At 37.3% G+C, this 19,695-nt stretch overlaps 1 protein-coding gene across 1 annotated transcript in view; it reads right to left on the minus strand.

Moving 5' to 3' along the window:
- Positions 1-1,007: 1,007 nt before the first annotated feature.
- Positions 1,008-19,695, minus strand: part of fz3 (frizzled 3) — an 85,029-nt gene continuing 66,341 nt past the window's right edge. Inside the window, exon 2 of the mRNA XM_067781925.1 lies at positions 1,008-4,380. Coding sequence (XP_067638026.1) covers positions 2,872-4,380 — 1,509 coding nt within the window. The 3' untranslated portion in view covers positions 1,008-2,871. The remainder of the gene's footprint in view (positions 4,381-19,695) is intronic.

Consider the following 19,695-nt stretch of genomic DNA (forward strand, 5'->3'; position numbering starts at 1 on the left):
TCATTGTGGGAACCTGCAAGACATATGTCAATGTGACTGTCGGCGCTGATTTTGGATAAGTAAGAGTTTAATCTGTAACAAAATCCAGATCGAAGTGTGCCAGCGGTAACACACGCCTTGCAGGACAGTCTGATTTCATCTACGTCGTGTTTTGGATGGTGAGAATGAATTTTGCTTACTTACTTAACTGGGGCTTAATCGTTTTAAATGGTAATGGCTGTCCTACAAGGCGCGACAGTTGCTTCTTCTTTGTGTTAACTGGCGCCAATTGGTCACACAAAGGTAGTTTAAATCGTTTTCCACCTGGTCCTTCCAACGGAGTGGGGCCCACCCTCTTCCTCTGTTTTCATAGGCGGATTCTGATAAAAATACTTTCTAAGCCGGAGCATCATTTTTCATTCGCATAACATGGCCGAGCCAGCGCAGCAGCTGCGTTGTAATTCGCTGGACCATATTGATGCCTACATAAAGCTCGTACAGTTCATCATTAAATCTTCTTCGGTAAGACTCTACCGACCGTTCTTGGATGATGATTAGGGCCTTTTCTCTTTTACATGAAATGGCTGATTTCTTATGTTCGGGATCTTTCGTAGTACTGATGGAGATGTTCCTTTATATTCCTGGGCGGTGGTATTTCCGCCTCATTGCGTAAATGACGCTCGGGTGTTATGAGGAGACAATCCCGTGATAATTCTGAGCGCGGTGTTTTGGCAGGCTCGTAGATTTGTTCAGTGTGACTATTTCAAGTCGGACGGGCATAATCATTCATTCAAATCGCTACACTCGCTTCTTCGTTGAGCTAACTGGCGCCAATTGTAAACACCAAGACAGCATATGTACATTAATTGCTTTTCACCCGGTCCCTCCAGTGTGGTGAATGTTTCCAGTTTTTTTGTGCAATGCAATGGAACAAATAGCGTAGTAATTAGTCGAGGCATGGACACATTTCCGGTAATATCATTGAGCGAACCAGGTACCAAATAAAGTTTGCAAATAAAAACGCTTAATTTACATAAAATAATTTTTTAATCGATAAATTTTTATTTTCAAAAGTCAATGTTTGTGGAAATACTTATAAACTAGCAACGATTTTATTTACACACATTTTTCAATTACAAAAATCTATTTACATATAACTATTTAATGAATACACTCACTTATTAATATACGATTTCATATACAAAATTAAAGCTATTAACACATTTCATTTTTATATTTCTAAGCATTTACTCACAAACTCCATGAAAATGGCTGAACTCAGTTCAAATATTTAAAAAAATGTTTACGAAAACTTAAGGGCTGATTACATTCAACACTGCGACAACCGCAGTCAAGCATTTATTACTTTAAACGCCGCAGCCGCAAATATAAATTATAGCAACTAGTAGCGAAAAATCTAAAAAAACAAAAAATCATTATGTTTAAAAAGCGCCAAAAATAATATTTTTTTTACTATCTGTTATTTGCTTCTATTTTAGTTGACAAAATAAAGAGGACGCCATTCACTGTCGCTACACAAAATTAGAATTATGTTTCATCTATCCACAACGGCTGACTACTTCTACAAAGCGACATCTGCCAAATTATTTTTACACATGTTCTTATGAGGGTCGTTATTTTCGGCGCGACAGAGCAGCCCGACAATCAATTACGACTGCCGTTGTAGCCAGATTAAACCTAATTCTATTTTTGGGTAGCGAAAATGAGTGGCGTCCTCCTTATTTTGTCAATATAAACTAAAATAGAAGTAAATAACAAAAATAAAATAGAAGTAAATAATAAAAGCTAAAGTTATTCTTTTGGCCGTTTTTTAAACATAATTTACCTTTTTTTCTAAATGTTTCGCTACTATTTGCAATAATTTATATTTGCAGCTGCCGCCTTCGAAGTAATCAAGTAGCCAATGCTTGGCTACGGTTGTCGTCAAGCTTTGCTTTATTGTGGTTCTGATCTGTAGATGCCGCTTCAATGTAATCAGCCCTATTCGTGATTGATTGTCGTGCTGCTCTGTCGCGCCGAAAATAACGATCCTCATAAGAACATGTGTAAAAATAATTTGACAGATGTCACTTTGTACCCGCCGTCTATGTCTATGCTGTGCAGTAAAATTTATCAATTGCTAAAAAAAGCTTAATTATACTGATATTTCACCTCAGTAGTGGTATAGTGTAGCAAAGTAAGACAATTGAAAAATTTTGGAAAAGGGGGCGTAGACCCACCGCTTTTTTAGGTAATCTCCCTATATTACTACTAATTAATGCCATAAGTCGAACAAAAATCGACTAATTCTAACAAAATTTAGCACAAAGATTGTTTTTGAACAAAAAGCTTATTAAAAATTAAGTTAAATTTTGTAAAATGGGCTTGCCAGCAGCCAAATTTATAAGTACAAAAATTTAAAGTTGTGCCTGCCGTACATCAGAAGGCCTTGGTACCACTTTGCAATTTCGCAGAATTATAGTTCTTGAAATTATATATAGTTCTGAGGAAAATGGGGTAACGCCATGCCTACTTTTCGAACCGACAGCCAAGATGGTGGTGATCTTCCACTAGACCGTTAACATCTACTTTTGGCGCATTTCTAATAAATATCCAGTCTAATTTGAGTAACTCAGTATTTGCTTATTGTTAATTTTAATACTAAAATACATACAAGTATCTTAAATATAACATTGACATAGTTGTATTCGAGCCTAAATATATTTACTTAACCAAATTTAATTTAAAGATTAACATTTTTGACGCTACGAATAAATCAATTTGCGGCGCCCTTAAAGATATAATCCCTCCCTTTGATTGGGCTGCACCAATTCTTTCTTGCCGCTGCTCTATTGTAGCACCATTTTTAACGCCCATTTCATGCATTGACCCCTACACTCTCAATTGATTTGGATTATATATTGGTATATTGTGAAAATTAATACCGCTATACAATGCAGCATTCGCCGACTTGCCATTCGTGTGCAAATGCTTTTTCGGCAGTGATGCTATCGACTTTGTAGTTGTAGAAGAATTGGGTGTCGCTACCAGCCGACTGCGATATGACTCGCAGGTTTTTCTCGACCACACCCACATACCGGTCAAAGTGCCACCAGCTAACTGAAAAAATATTCGTATAAGTGTAGGCCATGCTGTGCGCTGCTCTGGAGGAGCACAATCTTCGTGCGTAGAGCATGCAGGCACTGAATCGATATAACGCTCGAAAGAAAACGTTATCACTCCAGCTATCGTAGGCATAAAGAAGAGCAACGAAAAGATGAGAAAACGCTTACGTATTTGCGAGAAACGCTGATGTCCAAAAGCAGGTTTGATTTGTTGTTGTAGGCTGTGTAGTGATCTGGAAGCACGCACGGTAAAAAAGATGCCCAACAGTAACAACACCAAAGCAGGAATCTCGACAAACCCAAATGCAGTGCACATACCAGTCAATTCGTTGGGACGCACGCGCTCCATTAACAGCGCCGCTATCGGTGGCGCCAATGGTGGCACCCAAGCCAAAACATGAAAAAGTCCAGATTTCTTTTCAAGCGCTTCACTTGACCATTTTTGATGAGATGAAAGAAAGAAACATAGCGCAAATATAAGCCACCACGTAGCAGCGCATAAGCTCAGGTAACTCGTTGTTATGTATGAGGCTAAGCAAGGCGGCGAGATTGTGCAGTGTGAACTGATTTTAGCCAATGTATCTTCGAGCATAGCCAAATTACGCGTGGAGTTATGAAACACAATGCGCTCCAAATAGCAAACGCTAAATAAATTGTAGCAGAGGCATAGAAATAGTACAGGACGTTCTGGATAACCGAAACGTGTTGGCTCAGCCCAAAATGTAACCAGCGAGAAAAGCGTCAACACGAAGCATACAGCAGATAACCCCAATATAAGACCTTCGGCAGTTTTCTTTTGTTGTGTGGAGTGAAAAGCATCGTGATTGCATCGCGGCACACAAAGCTCTGCATTCAATGGATCAGCGGTGAAGTTGAGTGGGCATACAGCGGTAGGTGCAATGGATTTGCTAAGATGTGCTGGCATTTTCCATGTAGACCAAGGCCAATAAAATTGTGATTGTTGTTGGTATTGTGGCTGTGGAGATGGCGGATGCGTTTGCATGCTGGAATGTGGTTTAATGGCCTCCTGTGGTATTTGCATACACAACTCATGCTTCTCCGGTTGAGGAAGTGTATCACAATTTAAGAAATCTGGCCACAATTGCATGAGTTCGGCGTATGATTCGCATTCACTTTTTACTGTTTCACAGAGTTGTTTGCAGGCGGTAACAGGACGTGGCACATTGGGCGTACACAATGGGAAGACTGAAGAGCAAAGCAGGAAACGTACGCGGTTCGAGCAAGTTGATTCGATTAGTGGTAGCAATTTGGTCGTCTAGAATGAAAGTGAGAAAAAAGTGGAGTAAATTAGTATGAGAGAGGAAAATGGAATAATAAATTAATTTTCAAATAAAAGGTTAGACAAATTTTAATACTTCATGGATTTTTAAACAACTTGACGGCATTCGATAGTGGAAAGACTGCATAAAAAGAAAAATCAAATACATATGTACTTATTTAGTTGTAAAGGCGGGCGCTCTAAATTTTGAGCTTATGCCAGGAGGCACTTCGAGAAACTTCCTCGCAGCGTAAGTTTCAAAATTATGTAAGGTCATTTACAGAGTAATTTATTTGCTCTATGGATGGACCACAGATCGCAGGGGGGCATATCATATTCGATTTGAATCTGAACTTCCTTACTATTTTCGTTATGAATGCCTTTTTCGTTTGATGTGTTAACATCTTGGCTCACGGTATGTCGGAATCCAGAATGTAAGCATAAGCATAAGCGTAGTGTATTGTGGAGTGTAGACGTAGTGTATGAGATTGATACGCTCTGTGGGGGAGTAGAGAATGTAATGTAGAAACAATGTAAGGCAAGGAAAGGAAAGGTTTGTTATAGGTATGTCTACAAGTTACCGATTTGTCATCGACGTGTTATATTTTTATAATCGATAAAAAAGGCTATCGATGAGTAATCGATTTGTTATCGAGAATCTATCGATTTAATATTGATGTATTACCACTTTACTATCGGCGTGTTATCGCTTTACTATCGAACACTTATCGATTAGTTATCGAAAATTTATAGATTTGTTGTTTTATAATTATGTTCTCAGCATATTGTCCATTTGTTATCGATTTGCTATCGAAAAGTTATCGATTCTCTATCAAAAACTTATCGACTTGACATCGAAACGTTCTTGATTGTTAAATGTGTGTTACAATTTTCATTTCCTTATCGGAGTGTTATTTGTTATCGGCGTGCCATCAATTTCTTAACAACGACTCATCAGATTGCTATGAAACACATACCGAATAAAATATAAAATCTATTGAAATTCTCTAAATAACAACCCGAAAAGAAATCAGTAAAAAGCCGATGATTAGCGCCAATAAGCTGACAACAAACCCGAAAACTCGAAGATAATAATTCGTTTATAGGCCGATAATAAAAAAATAACTTGTAGGTATTGGATGTTACCGAAATTATTTGTTTCTGGTAAAGTTGCCTAGAGCCTATTTAACTTCAACCCCTGGGTATGCTCTAGTCAATTTAAAAACCCTTTTTAATTTGGAAAGGTTAAATGAAACTCAACTTGGGGGAAAACATAGAATATACCATAAGCATTTTCGATGTACATACATATGTACATCGGAGACTGTCTCGCAATTTTTGATTTGCTAATTGCTAATAAATGTATGTAGGTTGTATGTCTGTAAAATATGTCTATGTAGATCCTCTAATCTCTGCGATTTGAAGCTATCGGAGCAAGAGAAAAAAGTGTTTGGCCCTTTAAAAAAGTGAATTAATGCAAACCTTTTTTATGAATCAAATTAATGTAGCAGACAACAATGAAATATCGACTAAGAAATTTCTTAGGAAATACTTGCGTAAAACATTGTTTTTGTCCTCGTGAATACATACATACATATACTTATTGATTCAGATTGCTCCATGATTGACATGGATATTTGACTGATGTTGACTTTGACGGAAAACTTCAAATGAAAATGAAATTTAAAAAACTGTCCAAATGTATCAGTATTATCCTGAGCTAAGTATGTATATATGTACGTTTGTATGTGCTCTGCGGCGCTTATTTTAGGGTTTGATCTTCTCAATTTCATTTCTGCTTTCTTTTGCTGAAGCTAATTTTACCAACAAATTTAAGTCCATCCTTTGAATTTCTTTGATGGGTACTATGCAGCCAAAGTCAATGCGCATGAAAAAGTTTATGTTCGTTGTTTTTGTCCGAAATACTTTGTATGGATCCCCAAAATATCCCAACAAGACATAACTATGGGAGATACCAATGCATCGAAATGAAGATCAAAACAATATTTCTATATTTATTTTTATTATCGACTAAACAAACATAAAACATTCGTGAGAGTGTTTCAAAATAATAACAAATTTCGTATTCTTGATATACCACCAGTTTCCGATTATTTGGTGGAAGAGATGAGGCTTGGCCAAATTGCGCATGCACCCGTATAGCAATTATTTAAAATTTTAATGTATATAATCAGTGAGACAGGATTATATTGCTTTATATATGTTTTGTTTTTTGTTATTGATATTAGAGAAACATCTCAAAACTTACACACGGGGATGGTTACTAGAAAATGTTTCTGAATTTCACTTCTTCATCAGTTAACTTTTCGGAAGGTGAGTTTTGAACTCGAAATCTCCTTAATTCATACTGGTTTTAAGGAAAGCGCCTCTATACACTCAGTCATATCAATGTCCCGCTGCACGCTTTGATATGTCTTTAAGTATTGGCTTTTTTGTGGCTACTCATTTTATACACAATTAGGAACATATGTATATTATATGCTTTTAATCCAAATTGTATGGAATATTATCAGGTGCGCTCAACAGAACTTGATTAATAGCTAGGGTACTATGTATGTAAATGTATACCCAGTCTCACTATATTGTTTCATGTACGTACTTCAAAGGTGGCTAATAGTCCAACTAATAAAAAAATAAAAACACCAATTCACACTATTTACGATACATACGATAGCTATGTATGTATATCTTGAAGGAAAAAAGAAGTGTGAAAGCACTTTGCCCGTACAAAGCAAGCGGATGTCCACGATATAGAAAACGTTTGAAGTTTGCCGCGTACGTTAAATAAATGTGTTGATGCAATTAGCGCAAAAAACGCAAACGAAGTGCGGCCAACACAAATGGCTTACATCCAAAATTGCCTCCCCTACATACATATGAGCAGCATTACGCTGTGAATGTAATAATTTTTTTCTTTATTGAATTCGTGAGAATAAAAATATGAAAGCTAATCTACAAAGTGGCAATAAAAGAGCTGTGAAGTGTTTGTGTTAATTTTTTTTTTTTTTGAAAGCAATTGAAGGAGGGAAAAAAACTCAATTGAAGAGAAAAAGGCTACGTTAAATTTTTAGCGCCACACACTAAGTTATATACAAATGTAAAAACCTGCGAACATCTGCTCATGCATATGTACAAATGTTTTTATTTTTGTGTAGGTGTGCGTATTCAAACTTGCCTAGCGGAAAAGTCAAAAAGTAAAATTGTTGTTGCCATATCAAAGCAAACACGAAATGCGCAGCTTGCATGCAGTCAGAGTACCAACATCAAAGTCAAGCGCCTGCTACGCACTCAGCTATACAAATAAAGGAACTCACATGCGGCTCACTAAGTTGATGGGAAAAGACTATTCGATTGAAATGAATAAGAAATAGAAGATCATAGAAACGCGGTTAAAGATACATAAACAGATATTAATGTAAATATGTGGTAAACGTACTTAAATTGTGTGGTTGCTATAAGCAGTTCACACAGGAAGACTAGTTTCCCAACATTACGTTAATCTGTGAAGCATAGCCATTCCCCGCTCTTACGGCCTCATCAGAATGAAATTTTTCATATATGTAGTGCGTTCAATGCAATCTTATGTATTACAGTAACATCGCCCAATCACGCAAGATGTTGGATTTGAAAATATAAAGGAACCTGAAACTAAGAAATTTAAACTTATTTCACCTTACGCATTCCCACACAAAATTTCGCGAATCACCGTAATAAATATTCTCACTATACAAGAAAAATACTTGCCAACATTTTTTGTCCCCAATTCTTTTGTTAAAATTCAGTTTTTAATTGTGAAAAATGTTCAAAAAGTACCTAAGAGTGGGAAAAATAATTTTACTATGAAAGTGTGAAGGCACCCCATAGTAAATTTATAGAAGGTAATTAAAAATACAACTAACTCGTAGAAAAAAAATTAATTAATTAATTTTTTCAAAAGACTGACAAGCTTTTCAAAGATATATGTAAGCATGATACAAAAAAGAAGGTAGTTCCACTCAAAATTTTTTGACGTATTTGGAGATTTTTGAAGTTTCATAATGTTCGTTGTTTTGCCAGAAGCGTTGCCATACCGTTAAATTGTGGTTTTTGGGTTGGAAATTTCCGCTAGGATGAAAACGCATGGTTATCTGAGACAATAATAATATGCTTTAGCACGATTTATGTGCATTCATATCGATTGAGAATATAGTAAAACATGCAATTTTATTGAAAAATAGTCGATAATGACTTATACATTGGTTAATGGCTCATATCTTTATGGCAGCTTGACACCTAGACAGAAAAAAAATACACGAAAAATCCTGTTGTTCTACCATGGCCCCATTATCATGCCCCTACAATGGATATTTCTTAAGGCATGTTGAGAAAAAGTGTACCTCCAAAGGCTGCACATCTATGTCAATGCTAAAAGGATACAGAATGGGCATAGGCGGGGCTGCCACAAGGTGACCCCTGGTACAAAGGGCAAAAACACTCTCATAACTAGTGGCTAACCTGCAGAGCTACAGCGTAATGTTCTCCCTAAAAAGGGGTTTAAAAATTCCCTTCTAAAGCGCAACACTTGAATTATACAATAAATAGAAAAATAAAACATGTGGACTTGTAGCCCATTTATCAAGAAATTGCGGTGTCGGTTTATAAGGACCTCCTTTGAGCAAGCAACTGACAAACGTGTATGTTTTGTCAAAATGTTCTGAGCAAACGTACGGACATGTTATATTGCTTGCTTTGCATACTTCGACCCATGTTCCTTCCACCAAAACAATTTTCGGGAGCTGGAAAAACTTATTAAAAACCTCCTTTTCTAGGCTGATATTTCGTACTAAAATATATCTAAGGCATGGGGCTCGTTTTTTCTTTTTTAATTAAAATAACTATGAAAGTAATTTAGTCGTATTCCTTAATATGAAATCCATCAAAATTAGAAAAATTCGTAACACTTTTCAATCTGGTAGCTTGTTTTTGGTGAAATTGTCATTGTCCCCGCAAAAGTCAAGTGGCTAACGTCACACTAAATGGAACTACCTCCATTTTTTGTATCATGTATGTAAGTATCATAAAAAATTTCTTTTTTTAAAAACAAAGTAAAATTAATTGAAAGTGTTTCCGACACACCCATATTCCTTACATGTAGCAAAAGTTGAAGATTGCCAACTTTCATATGTCAGATGGCGCTAGTGTTGCTCTATCTGCCATTGTCCATAAAAATACGTGCAATCTACTCATCATGCATATGATTGCGTTGAACGCATCTCTATGAAAAGTTGATTGTGAAGCTACCATTATTATTATCTTGCCTATCAAGGACGGAAAAGGAGCCTAGAGTGAACAGTGAAGCATGCCATTAGCTGAGTTACAATGAATCTTGATACGTTGTAATCCTGATATTTATCAGGATCAATTCCAGATCCACAGGATGGATCCGTTCATTTTGTTTTCTACAGTAGATTTTTGCCAGCTAACGCTTTTAACTTGGTAGCACTTTCATACATACATATGTACTAGGGTGTACGATATTTACCAATATTTTTCCACTCGATACCCCATACATTTACATTATATACATTTTAAGTAATGCTAGAAAACCCGATACATTTTCCACTTGCGTATCTACAATAAAATATGAAAAATACAGGAACCACAAGAACCATATATGACATGGTTTTTTGCCCTTAGCTGCTCCTAACAGAAGTAAATATTTTTATATCAGCCTATAGACGATTGTTATTAGGTTCAAACCCCGTCTTTTGACATCCCTCGAGTTAAGACATAAGCTTAAGTGAATGCTCCTTTTAATTTTTCTTACAAATTGGCGGGAAGGGACCTACTTATTTTGTGCCGAATCCGAACGGCATCTGCAATGCAGATGAATTTTCACTGAGAAGCTTTTCATGGCAGAAATACACTCGGAGAGCTTGCCAAACACTGCCGAGGGACGACTCCGCTTAGACAAATTTTCTTCTTATTGGAAAAACTTGTTTCTAAAATTTTGATATTGCTTTGCCCGGGGCGTGAATCCAGGATCTTAGGTGTGGTAGGCGGAGCACGCTACCATCACAACACAGCGGCCGCCTAATGTCATAAGATTTTCATATTATTTAACCAAACCTACTTTCATCATGTTCTGAGGTCAGGCATACAACAACTAATAATTCTTATCGCTCAATTCAGATTAAGTTATATAAGACTCCATCGATACGTGCAACAGCAATGAGTTGATGAGTTTCCACAATTGAGTATTGATGCAACCATCAGTAAGGAGGAAATTCAAAAATTTTTATGACTGATCAAAATGCAGTCTCATCAGTTTGAAGATGCAAACCAAGCAGAAAAATGCGGGACTAGACTTAAAGAGTGCTGCAGCGTACTTGATTTGATAATTCATATGCAAAAATTGAATTCAATTTCGGATAAAAATCGCATGTGCAGGGCATGTTATAATGGCAATTTGAAAATTCTTAGGTCTTCAATGTTAAGGGATCAAAGGCTACACAGTCTTAAAAATGGATTAGCCTTAAATTCATATAATCGCTCATAAAAAGCAAATTCAACTTTAACTCTAATGTTTATTCAAACTAAGAATTTATACTCAATGAAGCTATTTGAAGTGGTATTTGTCTCATATAGCTATGCGACTAATAACAGACTCATTGCGTACTCACCGCTACTTTTCTCAGGTGATGGATCCACCATCTACCTTGCACACATGCATACACACATACACCATATTCCTCATCTTATATTGTTTGCAACCAACCTGTCGTCAAGCTTGAAGGCAAATTTAGTTGAGCTACGTAACGAATGCAATCTGCAACGCTTCAAGCTCAATACTCAGAGCATTTAAGCCTAGCTTGATGGTCGGTAAGCTTGGAATAAGCCGCGCATGTATGTGGAAGGGATTTGTTATGGCATAATGAAATTTGTTTCTTTTGCTTTTTTTATTTTATTTGTAAAATCATTTTGTATGTATTTTTTGTTTGTTTGTAGACGTTCCAGTATTACGAGATGCTTTAACTGTTTTCTTTTTTCGCTTGACTGCTGGAAGAAAATTCGTTATAGTTGAACTGTTGTATAAGTGAAGCACGATATTTAGAATGAGTTGGCCTGGGGTAAGAAATTTATTAATTTTAAATTTTTCGCGGTTATCAAAGTGAAACAGACAAACGCTAGCATAAATTATTCCACTGTTATTTTTAATTTCACGTACGTAAAATAATACGTAAGGGGTTTTTAGTCAAATGAAATCGGCATTTGCAATAGAGGTGATACTTTGAAGAAACTTCATGAAACAGAACTACCTAATCGCTGGATGAAACATTTATAGCGAGTTTGTTTCCTAAGTCTTTTATTTGAAATCATTAAGCTGAGCTGCTAAAAACGTCTATGTCGATAACAATTTCTTAGTACGTTCTTTCTCAGATATTTGTAAGATTTATGAAAATACATCTTCAGCAAAATTGTCAAGTTTTAAAACCAATAACGGAGTTTTGCCAATTTTAAAAGGTCACATCTGCATGCAATGAATGTGATTATTATTATTATTATTATTATGCCTCGACGCACTGCGACCTTGAATGAGATATATTATGTTTAACTTTTCAGCCTAAGGGATCAACGGTCACGCCACCTAAATGGGAGAATCTCTGCCCTGCCATACCGACGCATTTGCAGAGAATGTGAATCGTCTTTTTATCACCCAGCACACGAAAGCGACAGATTTATGTGTCGAATAGATTTAACTTACTTAGGTGATATTGGGGGCTACAGTGTCCCATATAGTACCCAGTGAGGCCTGCCTTTTCAATCCAGTGTAGGCTGTACTGCTTAGTTTTCCAGTTTCTGGCTCTGGACCATATAATGCTCTACTAAATCACCCAGTTTACCTTCTTGTCCCTGATACCCGGGAATTTATTCTAACCACACCTTGAAATAATTGTATAAGACTGGAAAGCACGGAAGGCTGCTGGCTGCCTGACATAATGATTATACTTCTCGAGGATAAGTCTCTTCGAATACATTCTTTACCGCAAACTTCTATTGCATCGAACTCGGCCTGAAAAAAGTGGGATAGCATCCCAGTGGTATCGATATCTTGAAGTTCGGCCCAATGATGCCAACTCCCGTTTTTCTGTCATCAAATTTTGATCCATCCGTGGGTCAGACTTCAGATTCGGTGTCAGTATTTGGATTCAAGCTTTGCGAAATAGTTCTGCCCACAATGGACACCTGAAATTCCGTGAGATTCTGAGCTTGGGGCCGTTGCATAACATAGTTGTAATACAGGATTTCCCATGAATTTTTTCCTATTATTTTTATATGCCCTGTCATGTTTCCGCTCTTTAGCTAAGATATATTTCGAGGTCTTAGTGCAGCTAGTGGTGACTCTTTCTCTATTAGAATAGGGAAGGGAGGTATTCCCACTAAGGCACTAAGTGCATCAGCAGAGGACGTTCTCATCGCACCCGTTATGCCAATACAAGCTAGTCGATGCAGTTAGCTTAATTCTGTATTGCTGTTCTTTGCGTGGTCTTCAGCCACCAAACTAAGGAAGCATAGGTGAATATTGCCTTCCCACGAGCTTTAAATGTCCAGTGCATCATTTTGGGAGGTAGCTCACATCTTTTGCCCTAGAGTCGAGTGCAGGGGAAAAATGGGACAGTAAAATGTCCTATTCTTACTCTGCGTGCTCGTCTGTTCTTGTTCAATATTGTATTCCCAGTTAAGTTGGTTGCGTATTTGTATGCCAAGATACTTGGCCATCTATCTGCAACTTCTGTGCTATTTTAAAGTAAAGTCCTCCCTCGACGAACAAATCTAATATCGCTCCAAGGCAGTGCGGCATTCAGTCTTACCGCATTACAACTCGTCCGGAGCTTACCACATAGGTCTACTGGAAGGATGTTGAGCATAACCTCTAGAACCTTTACATGTGTGAATGGTAGTGTCCCTGATGACGAAGTACTTTCCATTATCCATGAACAAAATCGGCACATTCGCTTCTTGTCAGCTAAGTCACTGTTGACGGGCATACATTCCAGACTGAGAAGGAGAATAAATATAGCCAAATGCTACTTTGGGCTGAGTAGGCAATTGAAAACTAAAGTCCTCTCTGGACAAAAAAAAAGTCACGCTCCACAAGGCCCTCATCATACCTGTCCTGATGTATAGCTCGGAATCATGGTCGGTGTCGAGAAAAGACGAGATGGCTCTTGATGTGTGGGAGATAAAATGTCTCCGGATTTCTCATGATTCAAACGGCGATTATCGAAGGAAGTATAATGATGAGCTGTATGAACTTAACGCAGATATCAAGAGAGTGCTGCAAGCCCAAAGGTTTCGCTGGCTAGATAATGTTTTACGAATGAACGAAGACGCTTCGACCAATCGACGCCGAAGTTGAAAGCAGATTAAGGGGAGACCACCACTGAGTTAGGAGAGGCAGATGGTGGAAGACCGGACCTCCCTTGGTGGTCAATTGACTCGTTACGAAACGACCAAAATCGCTTAGGCGTTTAAGCGCCAATTAATGATGGATGATGTCCACTTTCCGCGTGAACGATTTGTATGATCGCTCCAAACATCGGGTAGACTCATCTTCTTTGCTTAAATGTACTGCAAAATATATTTGGACCCATATAACATAAAAAAGGGGATATTGTAATTGGGAGGTGAAAGGCACCATATCCACAGATTAAAGTGCAAAACTCGTAAGGGTTTACTAGAAGGGTTTACCGATAGCTATAATGAAATATTATGCAAATGGGATTCAACTGGTTTTGAACAAACGACATCTGGCACTTCAGTCTACTACACTAGCCACTTTGTTCAACGGTCGTCTGTAATATAGCAAATAGAACTTCAAGTCGTATAAAGTGTACAAATAAAGTGGCTACAGTTCACAGTCCTAAGTGTTAATGATCTTTCGCACATAAAAGCAAATAATCTCACACAAATACACATTTAAAGCATTTATGCGTGAGTAAATATTAAAGTATTTGAGCCAGTGGACCACACTAAGCGCTTAAAACTTTGTTGTAGACCAGAGCCGGCCAAAAGTTGCACATTGTGCAATTTGAGTTCGTGTTTTCACACAGACACTAACGATGTGCGATCACGATCGTTTGCTTTCGCTTGTCACTCACTAAAATCAACAGTGAATGCAAAAGGAAAAGTCCATGCTACTTTTTGGGCACATAATAAAAACAATATGCTGCAAGGTTAAAGTGACTTTTAATACGTTTTACTTAGTATTATTAAGTTCCTTTGAACATACATATTAATATTGACGATTTAAATATTAATAATTAATAATAATTAATTAATTATTAATAAATATTAACAATTTAATATAAGTAACTTTTATACGTTCTACTTAGTTTTATTAATTTTTATACATTTTTTTTATTGAATAACTTTATGTTTTGAAAATATATATTTCTATCTTTACATTTACTTTGTTTCATAGTTCTTTCTTTATGAAAAAGTGATTTTTTAAAGTAAATTTTGCATTGAAGAAACACCATACCTTCTTTTATAAAAAAGTTTTATCTGGCTAGCTCGACCTCCTTATGAATAGAAGTAAATATTGCTAGGATTAGCTAGAAATCAAATAAACAGAGTCCTTTTTAATTTCGAACTTCACAGTCCACATTTTCTTTTAGCACACTGTGGGGAGTTGTCACTCAATTTTTACACACACTTATGCAATTGTTTTAGTATTTGTGTGGCCGGCTCTGTTGTAGACATAAATGCGGTGCTTTTACGTTGTATATTTATTCTTCGTTTACATATATTTTTTTCTTGCTTTGCTTGCTTGGAACATACGAGTATGTATATGTAAGTTTTGACGAGGCTTTTTCCTACTCGACTGCCTATTTTCACATTTACTTGCCATATTGGTAATATGAGACTTTAACGCTGTCATTTTACTGTTCTTGCCGACGCTGCAACAGTGCATCTTTATTGGCGGCGATCAAACCGCCATGCGGCATCTGGCTTTCGCAGCTGTCACTCCTGCGCTATAACATACATAAGTCATTTTCTACAACAACACTTTGATCTATGGGCATACATTGATCGTTGCTTGACTGCCATTAGAGTGCGGCTTACAATTTTCTGCTTGTCAAAGCAACAAGTGAAAATAAAACAAAGAAATAATAGTAAAAGAATAGTTGCGATAAATAAAAAAACGACATTATTGTAGATAAATATGTATTAAGTGCATAGAAAAAGGCCGCATACTTATAATCCGCTATATAATGAAATCAAACACATTGCCGCGGCGAAATTTTGTAAAAAAAACCAAAAACTTCGCACGATTTTCACATTTGCGGCACGACTGTCGCGGCTGCATTTTATGACTTTACCGAATGACCGCTTTAGTAGCTCCACCATACTCGCCGCTTTAGACCATACTCAGACTTTTTATTCGTTTTTTTTTATTAATTGCTTAAGCTTTACAGCACATCAAAAGAGTCAGTCCGCAATCGCATCGCATTTGTTTGTGCGCTTGCATGTTTGTCCAAATGACAATCAACGCGTAATGACAATTTCAGTCATTTTATTTGATTATAAAACCAAATAATCAGAAAAACGTTAATTTAATCTGCCAGTTGGTTATTCAACAATTTTTTTGTTTGTTGGCTCGCAATGCGCCTCAGCGTCGGCGCATATCAAAGCGGACAGCTGGTGAATTGCGTACTTCATCGTGCAAAATTTATTGATTGCGCGGCTTTGATGTGGAACATTCAACTACACGCTCGAGTGATAGCTGTTACAGCGCACGTTAGATATCTACGTGATTTGCTTTTGTATCTCACGCTGACATGGTAAAAACTAAATAGCAGCTGTGAGTCTGTGTGGGGTTTCTGCGCAGGCGCATTCTAGTCAAGTCATAAGACACTTTATAGCTGTATATAATATTAATTTATACGATTCGAAGTCAGGTGGCAGTTTGTGATTTGCAATTAACAGCTTCAACTTCGTTGGACTTAAAGAATTTGTTTTCTTTTTTTTGGCGGTGCTTTGGCATTTGATCTACACTGAAAGAAAAAAACTGGTAAAATCAACCGAAATACGGGTAAATTCAACCGAAATTTCTGACAATTTTTATCCATCGCAACAAGATGTTGAATCAACTGCGCACAAATCGTTGATTCGTAATTGACCGTTTTAGTAGTCAAATGAACAAAAAAAGTTTTTGCGACAGCTTTGTATGAAAGTACCTATGTTGCCAAATGCTAAATGTAAGGCGCGATAACCTCCGAAGAGATTTTAGGCCGAACTTCGCTTCCAATTTGCGTTGTGCTCCTTTCTAATTTTTCTTACAAAAATTGGCGGGACATGACCTACTTGTTTTATGCCGACTCCGAACGGCATCTGCAAGGCATATGAGTTTCACTGAGAGGATTTCATGGCAGAAATACACTCGGAGTGCTTGCCGAACACGGCCGAGGGTCGACTCCGCTTATAAAATTTTTCTTCTTTAATGAAAAAGCTTGTTTCTAAAATTTTGATGTTGCTTTTCCCGGCGTGTGAACCCAGGGCCTTCGGTGTGATAGGCGGAGCACGTTACCATCACACCACGGCGGCCGCCATATAAATACGTAAATACATAAATATGCATGCCTGCTACATATACATACATCTATCTATAAATCTTATAAAATAAAGTCGCTAAATGCCATGTATGCACATAACTTCACACAGAATGCTCCGATTTTAAAACGGTTTTTTGCATTTGAAAGCTTAGCTACGTGAGATGGTACAGTTAATATAATTTGAAGATATATATTATAGGGGCGTGGCAAATTGCCAAAATGTAGTAAAAAATCATAAATTTTTTGTTTACACAGCTATAACTCATAAACGGAAAGATGGATTTGAAAACTACGCAACGGATTTTGATGCGCTTTTTTTTAGTAGATAGAGTGATTGAAGAGGAAGGTTTATATGTATAATAACGTCCATTAAATGGTGGAGAAATGCTGTTATTTTTGAAGTTTGTAATGTGATGTATATATATAAAAGAAAGTGGTGTTAGTTACACTATTTATAACTCAAGAACGGATGAACAGATTTGGCTGAAAATTAGTGGAGGGGTAGCTCAGAACCAGGAGAAAGACATAGGATACTTTTTATCCCGTTCTGGCAAGGGTTTTGAGATCAAAACGTGGACTTGGGTAATCCTGGGATATGTTTGTCCAATATGGGTATCAAATGGAAGCTGTTTGTGAATACTTTGATACGGGGTATTTTTCGTACCCCTGGGTGGCTAGGGTCTCGAGATATAGGCCAAAACGTGGACGCGGGTACCCCTAGAATGTTTTTATAGAATATGGATAACAAATAAAAGCTGTTGATGAGTGCTTTAGTACAGGGTAGTGTTCATACCTATTGGTGACTAGGGTCTCGAGATTGAGACCAAAACGTGGACCAGGGTACCCCTAGAAAGTGGTAATACAACATGGGTAACAAATGAAAGTTGTTGATGAGTGCTTTACTACATGATAATTTTCAAACCTATGTATTTGTGACTAGGGTCACGAGATATAGGCCAAAACGTGGATCAGGGTAACACTAGGATGTGTTTTTACATTATGGGTATCAAATTGAAACTGTTGATGTATGCTTTAGTATAGAGTAATCTTTATACCCCTGGGTGACTACAATCTCGAGATATGTGCCAAAACGTGGACGCGGGTGCTCCTAGAATGTGTTTATAGCATATGGATAACAAATGAAAGCTGTTGATGAGAGCTTTAGTACAGGGAAGTTTTTATACTTATTGGTGACTATGGTCTCGAAATATCGACCAAAACGTGGACCAGGGTAACACTAGGATGTGGTTTTACATTATGGGTATCAAATTGAAGCTTTTGATGTGTGCTTTAGTACAGAGTAATCTTTATACCCCTGGGTGACTAGGGTCTCGGGATATAGGCCAAAACCTGGACCCGGATACCCCTAGAATGTGTTTATAATATGGATATCAAATGAAAACTGTTGCTGAGAACTTTAAAGTAATTTTCATTGTGATATTCGATTTAGTCGCATCAGCCTGGAAAAACTGATAAATATGCACGCGAAGCCGAAATAAAGATATGAATTAATAATACTCACATACCTATTTACATACGTCCTATTCGATTTGCCTGAAATGTGGTATATAAATTTGCCTATATTAGTATTTACGATCCTTTCTTTTTCCGGGAAGTAGACCAGAGACGGGCTGGGACTGGGATTAGGACTAGGACTAGGACTGAGACTCGGAGTGGGACTGGGACTCGGAATGGTACTGGAACAAAATACATACCACCCTCTGGGAGTGACAATAAGGGATGAAGAAGAATGGGAAAAACTTCAGAGAAAAGAAAAGAGGGAAGGAGACTGACAAAGAGATAGAGTGAGACGAAGATAGAGATATAAGAAGCGAAAAAGACGGAGGGGGGGGGGGGGGGGAGATAATAAAAGGATTAAGATAAAGTGAAGAGGGGGGAGGGCAGGGCTAGACGGAAAAAGCTTATTAAAATGTATGCAGATAGACCAAATTTAGGGCAGAGCAACGTCTGACGGGTCTGCTAGTATGAATATAGAAATGAAAATAGTAGTCACAAAACTGATTCTCAATTCTTTCAGTTGTAGCTCAGCTCATTCTCAATTTCTTCTCTCGCATGTAGTTGCCACACTTGATTGTTTCGAACAAAACTTGTAGTATAAATGTTTGACGTAACATTTTAAAAAGAGAACTTGTAAGTTATAGAAAAGTAAAGAATCGAATCGCAGGAAGGTAATTCACCACTGGAGTAACTTTACATGTAATTCGGCAAGTTTAATTTTCGTAACACTTTAAGATGAAACGATTCCAAAACAACTCAAACTTTTATTTTGTCGGAAAAATCAACATTAAGAAAGGATGTTGTTTTATTATATTACTAGCAGACTCGTCAGACGTTGTTCTGCCCTAAATTTGGTCTATCTGCATACATTTTAATAATCTTTTTCCGTCTAGCTCTGCCCTCCCCCCTCTTCACTTTATCTTAATCCTTTTATTCTCTCCCCCCTCCGTATTTTTCGCTTCATCTATCTCTATCTTCGTCTCACTCTATCTCTTTGTCAGTCTCCTTCCCTCTTTTCTCTTCTCTGAAGTTTTTCCCATTCTTCTTCATCCCTTATTGCCAGTCCCAGAGGGTGGTATGTATTTTGTTCCAGTCCCATTCCGAGTCCCAGTCTCACTCCGAGTCTCAGTCCTAGTCCTAGTCCTAATCCCAGTCCCAGCCCGTCTCTGGTCTA

The sequence above is a fragment of the Eurosta solidaginis genome, chromosome 4 (genome assembly GCF_040869045.1).
Source record: "Eurosta solidaginis isolate ZX-2024a chromosome 4, ASM4086904v1, whole genome shotgun sequence".
NCBI classification, from domain to species: Eukaryota; Metazoa; Arthropoda; class Insecta; order Diptera; family Tephritidae; genus Eurosta; species Eurosta solidaginis.